Genomic DNA, 19714 nt, shown 5'->3' on the forward strand with positions numbered 1-19714 from the left:
ATGCACAATAATTTTATTGAATACCACGTGGAGACACATTTTTAATTAAAATATTCACATTAATCAAGGATTTATTGACTTTTACAGTTTTTCTCAACTGATTTGACACTTTTCTCCAATGCAATGCACTTGTTCTCACAGACATCCAAACAAAATTATCTTAACCAAACAGTTCAACTTTACTGCAAAATGAAGCACTGCATTTTTTTTTCTAGTAATGCATTTATTAAAAGTAGGCTAAATATTAACATCAAATCTATAGGTGTGTTCTCTATTGATTATAAAACACATTCAGATGTAGATGCACAAATATGCTAATGAAAATGCATGTGTATTGCAATTCTTCAACAAGGAGTTTTGTTTTATATATTGTGCATATCTAAGCGAAATAAAAATTGTTATCCAACACCTGCTATCACCCATGAGAAAAAAACGAAGTGTCCCTTTAACTTAAAATCTGTTTGTGCCACCTTTAGCAGCAAGAACTGCAAACAAACTTTTCTGATAACAGATCAGTCTTTTACAGCACAGTGGTGGATTGTTTAGAGACACAGACGCAGGTAGGCTCACACAACTGTCATCTCTCTGCAGGGCCGGCGCCAGAGAATTTTGAAAGCAGGTGCTGAAAGGGTGCTAGATCAATGACTGGGGGAGCAGGGCAATTAATAGTAAATATGACCAAAACAGGTTATTAGTATTATTATTTATAATAATAATAAAATCGTTATATAGGCGCATTTCAAGTGTTTATGAGGAGTGTGGGAGTAGTATTGCACTTACTGTGTGACAGGGGGGTGCCCACGCAATTATTATCATTTTTTTTATAGCAGGAAAGAACTTAAAGGGGTCATATGATGCGATTTCAAGTTTTCCTTTCTCTTTGGAGTGTTCTCCGTCACTGCAGTCTCCACGAATGGACCACGTCACAACATTGAACCGGCTCACAGACATAAATAAATCTACAGAAAGCTTGAAGTGTCTACTATTAAACGAACCAGTTAAAAAACAATAAAATAAATCTTCTCTGATTATGTAGTCCGTATGAAAAGGTGCCTAAATGCTTATTAAAAGATGGTTTAGTAGGTTATTATATTAATCAGTTTAATATAAACGTGCAACTAGTTGACTAGAAAAATCCTAAATCGGGGGCAGGCCTACTTGGCACAAGGAACTGATCCATTTTTCAAATAAAATGCTATGACATTACAAAATGTGCAACTGCAAATCACGTCACATTACACATGCATAACTCGTGCAATGCAATACAACGATTTAAATGTTTTTATTCTTTTAATCTTTCTTAATGTATGGGGGTGCTGGAGCACCCACTAGCCCTCCCTAGCTCCGCCCATGTCTCTCTGTGTCTCTCTCGACAATTAATTCAAATAAATACTATAATTCATTCAAATAAATGTGATCTTACTGCATTATTTCATCAGTGGCAGAATGCTAGAGCTTACGAGCCGTAACTGACGAAAACAGGGCTAACTTTTGAGTTCAACTTGGAGTGAGAATTCTCACAGCGGTTTGGGTGGGGTGTAATTTGGCCTTATTATCTGACATCTGGACATATCATGTGTTATTATCACAGAATCATGTAAAATAACTGCTGCAGTGCTGCAAAAGTAACTTTTTACCACAATGGAAAATGCAGAATGGGGAATGGCAATACAGTGAAAGAATTGCAAGATTTAGTCATTAGCTACTTTTATAAATAATTGCAACCCTATTAAAAAAAAATAAAATAAATAAATTCACATATTTTTCTGTTAATCTGTTAGTCTGGATTGCTTGAACATCTGTTTTGAGAAATTATATTTTTCTCCCATTTATATTCTGTCACTCCCGAAACTTTGTTGCTTGGCCGTTAGCAGCACAAAAAAACAAAACTTTTATTCAAATTCTGAATGGATTATAGGCACTATTTAGCCTAGAAAGTGCGAAAATAGCCCTTATTTTATAATCCCTAAAAAGGTATCACTTACTTCAGTTCATCGCGATCTCACAAAGTTCCTTTATATTCAAGGAACCTCTTATTTACATTGTGTTACAGTGGCTACGTTTACATGCACAATTTTGGTTTCAATCGGACTGAATTCATTCCGATTGATGAATCTGAATGTAGTGTTTACATGAACGCTAAAGAACGTGATCGGGTTGATGTGCGTGTTTATATGTCACGAGCTTCAAATTGGAATTGATTTTTTTACATGCGCACACTGCACAAAAATAGAGTTTCTCACTGTTGGCACATAATAACTACTCTCGCACACGGTTTATTTATTTGTTTTTAACAGCAGAATTAGGCAGTTCTTTCAGTTTTGGGGTTCAATCCGATCGAGTGTTTACATGCACTCTCAATCGTATTAGAAAAGGAATAAACCACCCCCTTCAATCCGATCGAGCTCAGTCGGATCGATTAAGGTGTTTACATGAAGGTTTTTCAGTCCGATTGAGCCGTCAATCCGATTACAAATGGATTATTTGGTTGCATGTAAACGTAGCCAGTGTGAGGTGTAGTCTGCTTTTTAGACCATGGTATAAGCGGGATAATGCATGGCTAGCTGTGCATTAAACGATTTTACGTCGGGTGGTTCTTGACCTCCACGTTGTGCATTAAAATAATTTATTGCACAGCTAGCCATGCATTATCCCTTACATATTTGCTGCGCTTGCATTATAGTCGAAAACGTGTAAGAAGGTTGAATCCATGCTTGACAAGCTCGTGTCTCAACATCTCCACAGGCCTCTTCCTCTGTGGCTGGTGGTGTTGTTCTGGACCACTATGTCAACAATGCTTCTGTTCCATTCAAAATAATCTCGATTGTCCACCTGAATGATCTCACACTTCAATTCAGAAAAATGTTTGGACACTTACAGTAAATAACAGAAGTTGTCCCAGGAGGACTACAGATTTGTACCATCAACAATCATAGTACAACACTTTATAGGTGTTTGACAGTATTTCATTTTTTTTTACCAACTATTTATCATTAATGCCTCATTTCAGTTTGGCTCTAGTTTTGTATTTATTCCAGTTTATATAAAAAGGTTCATGTAACATGGATTAAAATTCATCCACAGAGTAAATCCTTTTTGCTGAACATGTTTCTAAAAATATGTTTGAAAAACGTTGACATTGAAGGCGAGCGACCGTGGTGTAGTTCGTTTATAGCTTAATGTTAGCTTTTTAGTTCTGGTGCTTGTATTTAGGGTTCAGAACTCATAATAGTTATATATTTTATTTATTTTTTTTGATAATCCAAAAGCCTATGGAAAAATCCTATTGGGTTTTTGTCGAGGGAAGCAGAGCGATGCTAAAAGCCGATTGGCCTACAAAGTGACATTGTAGTTCAACCACTCTATGGCAACAGAGGGTTAAAATAAGCTTAAAAAAAAGTTATTTCTCATTTTAATTCAAGCTCAAAAACTTTCTCCATAATCTTAAATCACAGTGGGCATTTTATGAAGAATATACAAGCTATGCCAAGCTCTCAAATATTTAATTGGATAGAAACTGAGTTTTAAAACATTTTAAAAATCCTTAAAACCAACAACAAACACCTGGATAAGGAAATTAACTTTTTCTATTTTAAAACTGTTTTTATTTAAGGGGGCCTTTGAAAATTGGTGTCCAAAAAAAGTTGAGAACCACTGCTTAAAAAAGAAGACACACTGCATGTCCACTTACACCATCACCATCCTGCTATCAGATATTCAACTTCATATGCACTTCTATAAAGAGGAGCCAAACTCTGTAATAGAGTCGAGTTGATCATTTATTAAAAAAAAAAAAAAAATGCTGCAACATTCTTATATTTCTAAAATTATGAATTGCCAAAAAGGTCTTCACGCAATAACCAAAAATCTACAAATCTCTTTACAACAAACCATTTTTTTAAAGGGAAAATGTTAAAAGACTAGCTTAACTTCCATACAAAAATGATAAAAAGTTTAAAAAAAACAAAGTACAAAACTGCATCGCCTACATGCATGCACCAGGCCGAAAGATGAAACGATCAGATCTGAAAATCACCACCTACACCATTTCAAATCCCTCTGACGTACACGCGCGCGTAAAAGAAGAAGGAGTTATGTACAAAAGGTGAAGGAGGGGGAACAAGCTACAATGACCCGAAGCTGGTAGCTGGGTTAGGGAAATGGGAAGGACTAGTTAATTCATTGTCCTTAAACCAGATAGAAATCCAACTGAGATCCACCCAACTGTGTGTGTGTGTGTGTGTGTGTGTGTGTGTGTGTGTGTGTGTGTGTGTGTGTCTTGTCTGATTTTCTTTTATCGTGTTTGTGTTGTCACAACTTCTCACGTCTGAACCAGTGCATGTATGTACGTGTTTTGTGTGTGTGTTTTACCTTCTTGTGAATTGTTGCTTCCAGCTTAGTGTGAACAATTCAATTGCTCATCATGACAAATCTTACAGGAATGCAGGGGGAACAAGCTACAATGACCCGAAGCTGGTAGCTGGGTTAGGGAAATGGGAAGGACTAGTTAATTCATTGTCCTTAAACCAGATAGAAATCCAACTGAGATCCACCCAACTGTGTGTGTGTGTGTGTGTGTGTGTGTGTTATGTGTGTCACAGTTATGACATTGGCACACATTCATGTTTTTGCATTTAATGTAAAGGTCACATTTGATTGGTCATGTCTGACAGACGCACAAACCAAACGCTACCAAAAACCACAGCGGCTTGCAGAAAGTCAGTGCGTTTCAACACAATGTAAACGAACGATATAAAAGGCCCCTCGATTCATCAGAATAAAGAATAAAGTACTGCAAACGCGATACATCCAACGTCTTAAAAACATTCACGACACATACAGAGTTACAAACATGCTTCCCGTGTGCTTTTTTTGGACCGACAATCATAAAAAGTAAAGCACTTGATCGCCCAGCTACAATCTTGTAGTGTTTCCATCACTTCCGAGTGATTATTTCACGCATAAATGTGGGTGTAGTGTTATTGCGACACCTGGAATTGCTGGTGAATCGTCCGTATTGTGCAGCACTGATGTGTGAAAGTGTATTTGACATGATATTCACAGCTGAGTTAGTCAGTACGGAGTCATCCAGACAGTCTCTAGAACAAACTAGTTCATGTAGTGTAAAACAAGCACATACAAACGGTCGTAAAAAGTGATCTCGAAAAGACAAAAAACGAGTGGTTGTGTCCTTGTAACGGAGTCTCTCTCTGTTCTCTCACACTGAGGTCTCTGACTGGAGCCGCATCACGAACTTGTGGCTCTTGGGGTCGATAAACTCCTCCCCAAGGTTGAAGAAGGGGAGGGGCGTCACCGTGACGACCAGAGCGAAATCGAGGCGGCGGAGGGAGAACACGAGTCCCTGCCGCAGCGCTGAGGTCACAGGCTCCTCGCTCACCAGAGTCCACTGGCGGCCCCTGCCGTTCTCTCGCTGGTACTGCATGGTGGGGCCCGGGGCCAGGTAGCGCTCCAGAAACGCCTGAACGACAGACAGACAGACAGATTTCATTTGTGTTCCTTAAGTTACATGCTTGTTTATTTGCATGCTATGCTCTATCTAAAAGCACTTCTAATGGACTTTACACTGGAATTCTTGTAGAGATGTTTTAAAAATGACTCTTTGCCCGGGGCAAGGTAGCGCTCCAGAAACGCCTGAGCACAGACGGAGAGATTCGGCACATTAGGACCAGTCGTCACGTGTGTTCCCTGTGTCACATGCAAGCTGCGCTCGATCTAAAAGTACTGCATTTTGATAATTCTCTTACTTTGGAATTCTTGTAGAAGTGTGTTAAAAACGACTCTCTCTACATATTCAAATCTGAACAATACTTCTGAATGTAGTATACTACATTTTTTGAGTCTCATGATCTCACTACATTGCACATTTAATTCACCAAGTGGTGTCTAGTTATTTTAATCCAATTGTGTGCAAAAATGTCTTCAGTTGCAGCAGTTCAGTCAAGAAAGAGAGGTTAAAAATCATAATGATGTTACTTCTTGACATTACAAAGTGATAGATCATGCTGAGCACATTGCATTGTGGGATATAGCACACAGTGAAGTCTGCTTATACAGTGCACATGTAATAGGTTGTCTGAATATTGCAGAAGAGGGTGTGTTTGCTGACCTTGGGCGTCATGTTGTGAGTGATGCAGAACTGCAGGTGAGCGATGATGCTCTCCATGCTGTGGTAGGGCTGCTGGCGCGTCGTGCGCAGGTATTTCTGCATGGCTCGTGCCATGGGGGCGAAGATGGCCTGGGCCGCCTCTCGAGGGTCCATCACCTCACGCGGGTGCTTGGGCGACGTCGCCGCCTCGTCGTCCTGAAGCCTCTTGATGTGAGTGAACGCCTCCTCTACCGCCACCACCAGTCTGGGAGGAGAAAACACAACTGAGCAAATCTTCTCTGCAGAATATAAGAGTCAGGAACATCAGAATAACATGCAGTTAACACAGACAACATGTCCAGGTCACTATTCACTCAAAAAAAAAGAAATAAAATACAATAATTTATATATATATATATATATATATATATATGGCAGTGATGGGCAAAAAGAGTCAGTGGATATGTCATGTGTTGATAATCTTCACATTGAATCAACTGATAGAGAGGCTGATGTACTCATAACAAAAGATATTTCATTTGATGCAGCTAAACAGGATGAAATGGTGAATTGGTACAAAAACAATGTTTTTGAGTAAGTTGATGATGCAGGTCAAAAATGTGTCTCTACCAGATGGGTCTGTAGTCTCAAAGAAACTCCGAATATTGTGCCCAAAGTGCGACTCGTAGCTAGAGGTTTTGAAGAGCTTAATATTCACGAGCTGCAGAAAGATTCTCCAACCTGTGCTTCTGACTCTCTTAGGCTGTTATTAGCTGTAATCTGTCAAAATAAAGGGCAAGCCCATTCTATGGACATCAAATCTGCTTTCTTGCAGGGCATGCAGTTGTCCAGAGAAATCTATGTCCGGCCCCCTCCTGAAGCAGGAAAAGAAAATGTTCTATGGAAACTAAACAAGTGTGTTTACGGCCTTGCAGATGCATCATTGTATTGGTACAACAAAGTGAAAGAAATCATGCTGAGTGCAGGTGGTAAAATGTCTAAAGTAGATCCAGCAGTATTCTATTGGTTGGATGAACAGTGTAAGGTTACTGGAGTACTCGCATGTCATGTTGATGATTTTCTTTGGGCAGGCTCACAAAACTTCTCAACAGATGTGATACCTACACTAAAGTCTGCAGTACATGTTGGACGTGAGGAACATGAAAATTTCTGCTATGTGGGAATGGATTTTGTTACTATTAATGGTGTAGTTCATGTACAACAGCATAGTTACATTGAAAACCTACAGCCTATTCGACTGCAAGTAGCACGTGCAGTGCAGAGGGATGCCTCTCTTAATGAGACTGAAAAAGAGCAGCTTAGGTCAAAAATAGGACAAATACTGTGGGTTGCAAAACAGACCAGACATTATGTTTGATGTATGCAGTTTAGCATCAAATATAAAGTATGCTACAGTCCAGTCTATTCACGAGACAAATAAGGTCATTAGAAAGCTTAAATCTGAAAAGGTGACTCTCAGGTTTCAACATTTGGGAAACAGTGATGCTCTAAACTTTGTTTAGAGCATCACTGCTTCCCTTGGAAATCTCCCTGATGGGGGCACACAGGGGGGGACATTGATTGGTCTCATGGGAGAAGGAGGGAAGTTTTCTCCTCTGTTGGCAATCTAAGAAAATTAGACGTGGTGAGGAGTACTCTGGCAGGGGAAACTCTGGCCCTGTCAGATGGAATAGATAATGCCATTTTTCTGACTACTCTCTTTTCTGAACTTACTACTGGAACTGCTGAGCTGAATACTCCTCAGTTGATCTAGTCAACAAAACAGGTCTCTGAGAAACGTTTTCGACTGGAAATAAGCAGCATAAAGGAGCTCATACAGAGTAAAAGAATCAAGAAGGCACTCTGGTCGGACACAAAAACTCAACTCGCTGACTGTCTTACAAAAAAAGGAGCGTCAGCCCTGATGTTATTGAAAGTACTCAGTGAAGGACTATGGTGCTATCGAAAGCACTTAGTTAAGGACTGGGGACACTTGTTAATAAAAAAAAAAAACAAAGAGAGGAAAGAGGTTCATTTGAAAAAAAAACGATACTTTCAATAGGATATACAACAATTTTTTTTGGTAACTAATCTTTGTTTTGTATGTTTTTTTTATTTATATTTTCTTTGTTTAAAGTATAGGGAGATTGTTAACATGTTATTTCCTCCCTACTCTGTTCACATGGAAGAACGTTCTTCCGGGTTAAAAATAAGGTTAGCGCATGCACTGGTTCAAAGGTGAGCGCGCGGGTAAAAAGGGGGCGTTGTTGTAGAGGAAGGGTGTTGAACGGTGTTGTTGATGTGAGCGAGATGATGGAAGGAATAAAGTGCGTTAACTGAGTAAACGTCGTGTTTATTTAATTTAACATTCTGCACTGATTATTTTCATAGACACTTTCCATCTTAAATTCTGATACATTCATTAGATCGTCATAAACGGAACAGTACTTTTTCACTTCTTTAGTTTTGTGAGATTCACCCAGATGTTTAGGATTTATCAGGAAGAGCTTTTCTTCAGGACTCTGACCTGGCCTTGCGTTTTCTGAGCCTGCGGTCCATCTCGGCCTCCTCGTAGTAGTATTCGTTATGAGAGTTGTCTCGTCTGCGGGCGGCGGCGGCGATCATCGCCCGAGACTGACCCGTCGAGTTATTGGTGCTGTTCTCTGGAGAGGAAAACAAGTCAGGACCACTGGAAACAAACAGCTCTTCTCAATCATTCGTCAGCGGAATTTGAGAAACAGAGACTTTGGAAAGCAAAGCAAGCCAGGATGACAAAAATGGCTGTAAAATGGGAAATATTTGGTGTACCTTCTCCCAGGGAGTACACCTTGAATCCAGACATCTTCTTCGACAGGATGGACTTGGGCAGGTTGAGTAAAGCAGGGTTGTAGACTGGGACATCAGTGTAGTAGTGATCCAGAACCCACACCGCTGCTCGCTGGATGCTGAGATAACACACACCTTCTCTATTAACTTCATTCATCACATTATTCACTCATTTATTCCAGAGGTGCATGATTCATTGAAATAACAGCACTAAGCCATATTGCAGCTTCTGTTTTATCAAATTGCAAACGTTGGGATTTAAGGAAATAAAACATAGGCGCAGAGTGAACTTCTTAAACCTTAAACTTCTAATAGAAAGCACTCATAAACCTACTGTTGTCAGCAAATTAGAAGCTTGTGGTCTGCCCAATGTTTAAACATTTGAAAATTAAGAATTAAGAATGTAAATTTACAGTTGTAATGTAAAATAAATTATTACTGTAAACTAAAATTATTTTATAATATGCTATAAATTATTTTATATTATATAAATACAATACATTTTTATTTTTACAATTGCATTTTTTATATTTAGTAATATTAATCCAAACTAAACTTATATATTTCATTCAAGTCAGTTGTATATAAAATCATATATTTTTTTTTTTTATAAATGCATTTTAACATTGCATTTACAATTTTTACCAGGGATAGGATTGTGATTAAAATAATGTCCATTTATTTAGTTGGTTTACAAACCAGACATCAGCTGGACCATTTGGCTCTGGATCACAGGTAATGACATTCAGTTTCTTGCACTTCATAAAACCTCAGTATATCTTCACGAGGTACATGTATTAATTTTGTGTTGCCTGGTTTGCTTTTTTTTCCTAAAATACAGGCAGCCGCATTAATTGTGACCCTGCAGCACAAAAGCAGTCTTAAGTCGCTGGGGTATATTTGTAGCAAAAGCCAACAATACATTTAAAGATGATTTTCTCAATATTTAGATTTTTTTGCACCCTCAGATTCCAGATTTTCAAATAGTTTTATCTCGGCCAAATATTGTCCTATCCTAACAAACCATACATCAATGGAAAGCTTATTTATTCAGCTTTCAGATGATGCATAAATCTTAATTTCGAAAAATTGACCCTTATGACTGGTTTTGTGGTCCAGGGTCACATTTGAATCACCAAGTACCGTGGTTTCAGCTAAAAATCTTTACTGTTCTACTGAATAATAAAAACAGGTCACCTACATCTCAGTTGGCCTGAGGGTGAGTAAATTAACAGCAACTCTCCCTTTAAGTTAGTAATGAGCTGTACTAACCTGAGGTGGCCCACGTTGTAGAAGCGGCTGACCCCGTCGGTGGTGCGAACCACTTTGAGGCAGAAGGCCGGTCTGAGGTGCCTGACCTCCAGCAGCACGAGCGCCAGATACTGGATGAACAGCAGCGCGTCCACCAGAGAGACGGCGTATCCCACGATGCCCCTGTAGTCTCGCTCTCGCGGCTCCAGCACCCGCACGCCGTAGAAGAGCCAGTACGAGGCCACGAAGAGGAAGACCAGCGCCATCAGGAGGCAGCGGAAGACGAAGAAGCGTGGCAGCGAGGCGCGGGGCGGCCGCAGGAACAGAGCCCAGGACGAGATGAGCAGCACCAGCAGCTTGAAGGCCAGCGAGACGTAGAGGCCCTCACACGGGGTCCCGCAGGGCTCCAGGGAGTCGCGCCACAGCAGCTGGGGCAGCAGCAGGAAGGCCAGCGGCGTCAGGAGCGCGAACAGACCCAGAACGCCGCTCAGGACGGGCCCCGCGAAGCGACGGCACTCCAGCGGCGACGAGTCCTCCAGCTCCTTAGAGGCCCGCGTCAGGTCCTCGTTAGACACGCTGTGCTCGGACGTCCCGGTCACAACCGTGGTGGTCTCGCCCCAGTTATCATCCTGACAGGAGCCCGAGAGAGAGAGTGAGAGGCTGTTTCTCATCGTACCACATCAGATGATACTCAGGAGTCACCAGAGAGCTGTGAGGAGCTATGTTTCCATCCTCCTGTTTTTATGCGCATTTTGGAATATTGCATAAAAAAAATTAAAAATAAAACGCTGGATGGAAACGCCAAGATGCGCATAAAAATAGGTGGATGGATTTAGCACTTTATAAGAATAAAAGAAGATTGCTAGTATCTCGGCATGTGATCTTTTTATTTGGATACATAGCAAATGAATTTCAAGAACTTAGCTTTTTTGCTCTTCGATGGATTCTGATAACTAAAAGCTGAAATAAAATATAGATATTAGGTGAAAAGTTGAAATAAGTTTAAGTACAAATGACTAAAATAGCTAAATACTAATATTAAACACTTTACACTAATAAATAAAAAATATAATAATAATAATAATAATAATCTTACAAAAATGACAAATGCACATAAAATAACTAAAAATTATACTTAAATTAAAATACTGAAAATACAACAATAAAAGGTAATTAAAAACATTGAAATAAATATAAACATTAGAGAAAAACCTTCCATTTGAAGGATAACTAAAAATGTTGTCTTGATGAAATTACTAAAATATTTTTGCTAATTGAAATAAGGCTAGAATTAAAAAAATACACACATATATACACACCTATATATATATAATAGACAAATAAATTTTTTCAGTCAAGGCAACATTTCACATTTTTAAGAACTAAAATAAAAATAGAAAAAAAAAAAAAAGACAAATTCACACAGAACTTCTACAACTCAAAATATAAAAAGCTAAATAAATAAATAATACTGTAATAGTATATAAACACTACTAAAATAACACTGGTCACATGGACTTATTTTATGGTACTTTTATTGCACCTTGTCCATTTTGGTGCCAAACAGCTACTAATCATCATTCGCAAAGCCATTTTGCTCCAAAGCAAAAAAAAATTAAGTCTATTTTGGGAAACAATAATATTTTTGTATAGTGACATTAGTTTTGTGACACTTTTTCCACTTTGCTATATTTATTAACATAGCACCGTTAAAAACAACATACTGACCACAGTACACAGCTGGAAAATATAAGCTGGAAAAGAGAGTAGATATTAACATCTTTGAACAGATCTCTATGTCTGGTCGGAAGCTGAAAGTTTTTTTTCTTATTTTGGTAATTTGCATTATTCTCAATGGTGATTCTCATTCCTGTAATAGAGTAACTAATTCAATATTTCTAAACACACAATCTTCTCCCTGTTGTTCTGGTAAGCCTGTGCTGTGTGTACTGACCCGGTCATCTCCGCGTGTGCTCTCGGCGTCCAGCAGCGGCTCTCCAGGGGCCTGGATGGTCACAGACTTGTCTCCTCTGCTGCTGCTGTCTCTGCTCTTTGAGCGATGTCGGTCTCTCCTGTCCCTGAAACACACGGGACACACCAGGAGTCACATGACACAGCAGAGCAGATGACAAACACGCTCTACACTAAAACAAAGACGTGAAGCCGCCACATGTAAACTACCATTCTGTGGTTCTTTTTTTTTTTTTTTTTTTTAAAGAAATAAATTTTTTTTAAGCCACAACCCATCAAATCAATCAAAAGTGACAGTAAAGACATTTATGAAGTTTAAAAAAAATTATATTTCAAGTAAATGATGTTCCTTTGAATGGTCTATTCATCTGTGAATCCTGAAAAACTAAATGTTTCATGGTTTCCACAAAAAAATATTGTGCAGCACGACTGTTTTCAACATCGATGACAATCCGAAATGTGTCTTGAGCAGCAAATCAGAATGATTTCTGAAGATCATGTGACACTGAAGACTGGAGTAATGATGCTGAAAATTCAGCTTTGATCACAACAAAAATTATAGTTTACTATATATTCACAAACTTATTTTAAATTTTAATAAAATTTCACAGTTTTACTGTATTTTTGGTTAAATAGGTGCAGCCCTGGTGAGCAGACGAGACTTCTTTCAAAACCATCAAAAATGTAAAGTTAATAATACATATGAATAAATGATCTTTCCACTGATGTATGGTTTGTTAGGATCGGACAATATTTGGCCGAGATACAACTATTTGAAAATCTGGAATCTGAGGGTGCAAAAAAATCTAAATATTGAGAAAATCATCTTTAAAGTTGTCCAAATGAAGCTCTTAGCAATGCATATTACTAATCAAAAATTAAGTTTTGATATATTTACGGTAGGAAATTTACAAAATATCTTCATGGAACATGATCTTTACTTAATATCCTAATGATTTTTGGCATAAAAGAGAAATGGATCATTTTGACCCATACAATGTATTGTTGGCTATTGCTACAAATATACCCCAGCGACTTAACACTGCTTTTGTGCTGCAGGGTCACACATGTGATCAGTGTGTACCTGTGTTTGCGAGAGCTGCGTGAATGTGAAGACTTGTAGGAGTAGCCCGAGTACTGCGACTCGTTGTCCATGTCTGGGGCCGGTGGGCGGGTTTTGTGGGCCCCAGCTCCGCCCCTGGAGCGCTCTGTGGCTCCGCCCAGCTGAGTCTTGCGCTCCGAGATGGATTTGGACGACAGGGTCAGCGGCAGCTTCAGCAGTTCCACCTTACTCCTGAGAGAATCTATCTTGGAGGCTGACGGAGAGGAGAGCACGGACCTGTGACCAAAACATCGGAAAATGAACGCTTTGTGAATTTCTGGACAGTAGCATCACATCTCTGAATACTTCAAAATCTCACATAGGTTCATTTCAAACCTGAAACACAGGTTTGACTTAAATTCAATATTTATATTAGGGCTGTACAATATAACAGAAATGATCAAAATATCACAAATGTGCAAATCACAACAGCTTGCAATAATAATCTTAAGTTACAAAAACTCCACTCACACACCTGCAGGCATCAAAGAAGAAAAACTTAAATATAATCTAAAACACACTTAAAGAATTACCGTATTGCATATAACATGATTTAATCTTGTTATGTTCAAAAACTGAGTGCAACTTTTGTTTCTCGATTTTTTTTCCAAACTGGTTTCCATGTAATTTGCCAAAAATCTAAATTTCAAAAATTCAAATAACTAGTAAACAGTATCTAACATTATTTGTACTCAATGTAAGTAGTATTCATTGCTATTTGTACTTCCTCTGACCTTTCGTAGTCTTTTTCTCAAATCCTTGCAAGGACAAAATTAATGTCTCGCTTCTCGCAAACCTTTCTTGGTCAATTGCGAAGACAAGTCTCAGTTTTGAGGAAGCTTTGTGTCTTACATGTCATAATAAGTCCTCATGCATTTCATATTTTAGCATTTGCCAGGCTACACTGAAGGTTTTCTGTTTGCTTTACCTGATTTATTAGTGTTTTTTTAAAGCACTGATTTTTGGCAAATCGCATGCAAACCAATGGGGGTCAACAAAACCCCAATACAAAATCTATTTTTATACAGTCTTTCCAAAACACATCTATGTGTTGAAACTTTGCATGCACATTCATGACCCTAACTGAAAAATATTCACCAAATTTCAAGAAGAAACGAACAGTTTAACCAGTATTTCGTGCAACTTAATCAAGTATAGGTCAAATTCACCCCAACACAACAGCAGGGTTAATAAGTTATCGCATATCGCGTTTTTCTTCTACACAACGCAGCCCTAATTCACATACATATTCAAACCAGAAACCCAACACTTGACCTCTGTGTAAAAACACTGAGCTTCATTTGTGAAACACAGGCTGCGGAAATGGTATTTAAATCATTCTCACGTAAATTGTCTCATTCAATCAATCACAACAATTCAGGCAACGCCGATTTTCCACAGAAATTCCTTCTGCTCACGTGAATGAATGACGGCCATTGTGTTTGAACATCTCACAGGAACACACACACTCACAAACACACACACACTCGCTCACTCAAACACACACACACACACACTCAAACTCACTCTCACTCTCACACACACAAGCACACTCACTCACGCACGCACTCACTCTCTCTCTCTCTCTCTCTCTCACACACACTCTCACACACACACACACACACTCACTCTCTCTCTCACACACACTCACTCTCACACACACACACACTCACTCACACACACACACACTCACTCTCTCTCTCACACACACTCACTCTCACACACACACACACTCACTCACACACACACACACTCACTCTCTCTCTCACACACACTCACTCTCACACACACACACACTCACTCACACACACACACACTCACTCTCTCTCTCACACACACTCACTCTCACACACACACACACTCACTCACACACACACACACTCACTCTCTCTCTCACACACACTCACTCTCACACACACACACACTCACTCACACACACACACACTCACTCTCTCTCTCACACACACTCACTCTCACACACACACACACTCACTCACACACACACACACTCACTCTCTCTCTCACACACACTCACTCTCACACACACACACACTCACTCACACACACACACACTCACTCTCTCTCTCACACACACTCACTCTCACACACACACACACTCACTCACACACACACACACTCACTCTCTCTCTCACACACACACTCACTCACACACACACACACACACTCTCACACACTCACTCACACACACACACACACACTCTCACACACTATCGGCATTCCTAATTGTTTTGAAGTAACTTGGACTGCTGTTGCGATAAACAGGAACTAAAGCATTTCTGTAACACTTTAAGATGTCAAAAAAAAACTTTAGCAACTAATCTCAGCCGAGCGTCCTGCTCAAGGACTTCAGCATCTCCATAAAAACCCCATTACTCAAACACACACACACACACATTCCCCAGCCATCGCCTGTCATCTCCACGGCAACTGAGCTTGGCTGTTTCCCTGGGAATGAATGTGTGACGGGTGTTTCTATCGCCGCCTGACCTTTACACATCCACGACATATGAACATATAAAACTCAAACCAGTATGAAGAACAACAGTCGTCTATTTTTGCATTGCTTTCTTCAACAAACGAGCCGAGTTGTTTTGCCCGTTTCTTAAGTAACGGCTCAATCTGATTATCTAAATAAGAGCCAGCACTCTGCCGTCTATTTCTGCTCTTAACGCTCACATTTCTGTCTGCTAACAGGACTCATGTGAGACGTGTGTGTGTGGGCCGTCAGGAGTTGTTTACAGAGCTGATAAGACAGCATTTGTCCAGGACGGATTCAGAACATGTGTCACCCATCAGTCTGAGGAGGAACCGTCTTCTCTCGGCCTTCAGAGCTCAAACCCATCTGTGAATCAAGTAGTGTTGGAGACTGAAATACAGGTTTTTGGAATAGCAGCATCATTTTGTCTAGACTACCAGATTTTACAGAATAAGAACACAAGTAACTTTTTTTCAGTCATCTAACTAAAACAAGCTACGACTTATTTTCCAAAGCTATAAGCGCACACACAACCTATCAGTTTTTGCATTGCTACCAGAAATCATTAGCTAATTATCTTTATGCATTTCGATTTTGGTTAATGATGGTAAATATCGATCAGTGCAACAAGCCAACTGTTGTCACTTCCAAGTTTTTCCATACAGAGCAAATTCCACATAAATAGACTTGGCGTTTATAATAAACATTGCTTAAAAGGAGTGACACTATATTTTATGTTTTAAGTTCTAATTCTATTTTTCATTTTTGTTCTATATTAAGTTGAATTGAAAGGGTTTTGTGGAGTGAGGGAACTAAAACAACGTTTGTAGATGTTTTGCAAAATCCGACTTACCGGTGTTTTGTTTTGTTTTTTCCCCAGAATGCAAATTTGACCCAGTGCAACTTATTCGCCCAAATGACTGAAAGAATCGTTCATTAAATCATAAAGCTGAATTAGAATCATTTCAGTATTAGACCGTTTTAGACTTAAGGTCGATCGTTTAATGTTGTTCTTTGAATTTTTGCAAGCAAAATCCAGTAATTTCAACAGGAATCCACGTGATCGGGCAAGAAGCTCATGTGAGTTTGCTCCACTGATCAACAAAAGAAAGTGACTTCCGTTTGATCTGTGCTTCATACATTGTTACTGTACTGATAACAGACAATAGACCTTTTTGCCAGCAACATTTGACTAATGTGTCTGCACCTTTAAACGAGACACCTGGGAGCCAGCTGCCAACTCTTGCGTTTATGTGGGAGCCGCTCGTAAACGCTTCAGATACAGGTGTGATGAGCAAAACAACCTGAAACTAAAATATGCATCAGTGTATGACCAACAACTAATAGGACGGACAATATAGAGCATGCTCCAGTTCTAGAAAAGAAAGCAGGCACTGCAACAATATTATGCACAATATTTATCCTTCTGCAGAAGTAAATCAAATCTTTGAACAACCACATGATGAGACAGACCTTCATAATAGAATAGCTCAAGATCAAGATGTCCATGATCCCAAACTAAGCGCCCGCATCCTACAAGATTGCATCTGATTAGATCAACAGGACACTGCGGCTTTACTGTAAAGGTGCAGAAGTTGATCTGGTATTCAGTGTGGATGCATTGGTTTGGCAGATGCCGTGTGAGGGTGAGGCGTGGCAGCTGTGATTTATGAACTAACACACCGTCCCAGGAGTGGACTCTGCTGCATATACAGTTACCCATTATTCCTGCTCTCATCTGACCTATTTAAACAACAACACAGTTGAACAAACACACATGTGCAAGTGTCACAGTGCACATTACAGGCACCAAATGAAGCCTACAAGTCACCTACACTGTACTTTCGATTATGAAGAATGGAAAATATACTGCGAATGTCTAATTGTTTATAAATGAGCGTCCATTGAGTGTTTCAATGCCGTGCTCGGGTTACAGTCTCCTAGGAGACGGCACAGGAGACATCTGAGCTCATCGCACTGCGCAGGCCTCAGAGCCTCGGACTGGCGGCGTCAATCACGGCGCGTGACATGCACTACACCCCCGCCGCCAGCGCCTGCGAGAGTCCGAGGCTTTCGGGCCTTCATGCGACCACACTCGACGTGACACGGTAACCTAAATACAACGTAACCGAGCAAAACCAAGAAACAAATATGTCGATTTTTGTCTACGTTCCGCACGTAAATTAAAAAAAAACAAGTTTACAACAAAAACCATAAAATATTAACGTTAACTAGCGCAAGCTATTGAGGTATCGCTACGCTTTAGAGAGCGAATTACAAAGAATGAAACCAATCACTTTTAAAACGTGCGTGTAATGAAAAACCCGAGTTTGTTTAACAATTATGCACTCAAAATGTGAAAATCACTAAGCTCATATTGGAAATGTATGCAATTCGTTTTGTTTCGAGGAAACGCCAACGATTAACAAAAAAAAACTAAATATTTCTCAAACGTTACATGTATTGATTGTGTGAATGTTTTTATATATCTTTGTACATTACGACCATTGACTAATAACCATCACTAAAGTCTAACAGCATCCAGTGAATAATTATCATTAGCGATGCCCGACTGGCCAACGAATCATTCTATTGAGCCGATTCAATGTGATCATTCAGACGAACCGACTCGCTCCACATTCGTAAATCGCTCGACTGCGAGGCAGGTGGTATGGTGGGATCATAAACATACACGCGTGTTAAAATAACATGGTTTAAAAAGTTAAACATAAGTAAACCCAAAAAACGTACAAAATCAAACGCAAGACTTCTGGGAGGGAATTCGAACGATGACTCCGACGAAGCGCTAACTAAAGCGAATCGATTCACTAAAATGAATCATTACGCTATATATCACTGTACTGAGACTCATCCAAACAAACAAACAAACAAAAAAAACAAACAAACTTTTTTCAAATTCAAACTACTAATTGTGGTTTCAAAAAAAGATTCAACAGCTAAAACGTCTTGGGCTATAATCGTCCGTATCTTTTCTTCCAAACGGCTGAATTAGTGGATCTCTGAACACAAAGAAGAGTCCTAAAGAAGCTGTGAAACAAACCCGCTCCCGCAAAACAGCGCAGTTTACAGAAAACAATGAAAGCGGATCCTTGAGGTTCCTTTCTCGTGCATTTCAATGCATAGTCCACGATGGATTCACGGCCAGCTGTTTAACTTTAAACCTATCATGCAGCACCAGACTGAATATAACAGCGTCCTAGTTAAACCCATCCAAATGAGATATTAATGTTTTGAAACGGAAGTATAATGATACCCTCTGCATCCCGCTGATGATACATGCAGCAGACACTTTCACTCGCCTCTTTGTATCTGTCTTCACCAGAACAATAATCCACACGATACAAAAAAGAAGAAAAAATCCCCCTTTTCTTCGTAAACTCACAGTTTGCAGATGAGTAAACTCCTCTTCTGGTAGTTTAATCGCTCTGGAGCAGTGAATGTGAAATGTTCTGTGGCCTGCGGGCTTTACTTCGCGTCCGTGTTTTTCTTTTTTTTCTTTTCTTCACAGAAACTCACATATTTCCGTCTCCATTCAAACCTGAGCTGATACACGCCCAGAATAAACCCGACCTCCCCCACGTTCCTGCTCCGCCTTCCCACCTCTCTCTCTCTCACTCACACACACACACACACACACACACACACACACACACACACACACACACACACACACACACACACACACACACACACTCTCTCTCTCTCTCTCACACACACACACAGACACACACACACAATACACACACACTCTCTCTCTCACACACACACACAACTCTGTATAACTATCTTTGTGAAGACATACATTGTACAAGTACACACACTCACACGCGCGAGTCATGAGAACCACATTAACTTACTGAGATTACTAGAAAAAAAAAAATGTAGGAATGACCTCATTTTTGGATTATTTATCTGTCTCACTTTTACTTCATCACCTATA

The 19714-nt window shown here is 39.6% G+C and overlaps 1 protein-coding gene across 1 annotated transcript; it reads right to left on the minus strand.

Moving 5' to 3' along the window:
• Positions 1–4619: 4619 nt before the first annotated feature.
• LOC107702770 (vang-like protein 2) lies at positions 4620–19364 on the minus strand. Its single transcript, XM_016505182.1, has 8 exons — positions 19157–19364; positions 13239–13493; positions 12138–12261; positions 10205–10812; positions 8915–9051; positions 8634–8769; positions 6128–6371; positions 4620–5479 (listed from the first exon to the last, which is right to left on the minus strand). Exons 2-8 carry the CDS (start codon positions 13307–13309, stop codon positions 5219–5221), a joined length of 1581 nt encoding a protein of 526 aa, XP_016360668.1. The 5' UTR covers positions 13310–13493; positions 19157–19364; the 3' UTR covers positions 4620–5218.
• Positions 19365–19714: the final 350 nt, after the last annotated feature.

The sequence above is a fragment of the Sinocyclocheilus anshuiensis genome, unplaced genomic scaffold, assembly GCF_001515605.1.
Source record: "Sinocyclocheilus anshuiensis isolate Anshui unplaced genomic scaffold, SAMN03320099.WGS_v1.1 scaffold919, whole genome shotgun sequence".
NCBI lineage: Eukaryota > Metazoa > Chordata > Actinopteri > Cypriniformes > Cyprinidae > Sinocyclocheilus > Sinocyclocheilus anshuiensis.

Excerpts from the sequence above, each read along its gene's own strand:
- LOC107702770 (XM_016505182.1), bottom strand. The coding sequence starts at position 13,309 with ATGGACAACGAGTCGCAGTACTCGGGCTACTCCTACAAGTCTTCACAT. Across the intron at positions 10,813-12,137 it reads GCACACGCGGAGATGACCGG|GATGATAACTGGGGCGAGAC; the intron begins GTCAGTACACAC and ends GGCTCCTGTCAG. Across the intron at positions 8,770-8,914 it reads GGTGTACTCCCTGGGAGAAG|AGAACAGCACCAATAACTCG; the intron begins GTACACCAAATA and ends TTTCCTCTCCAG.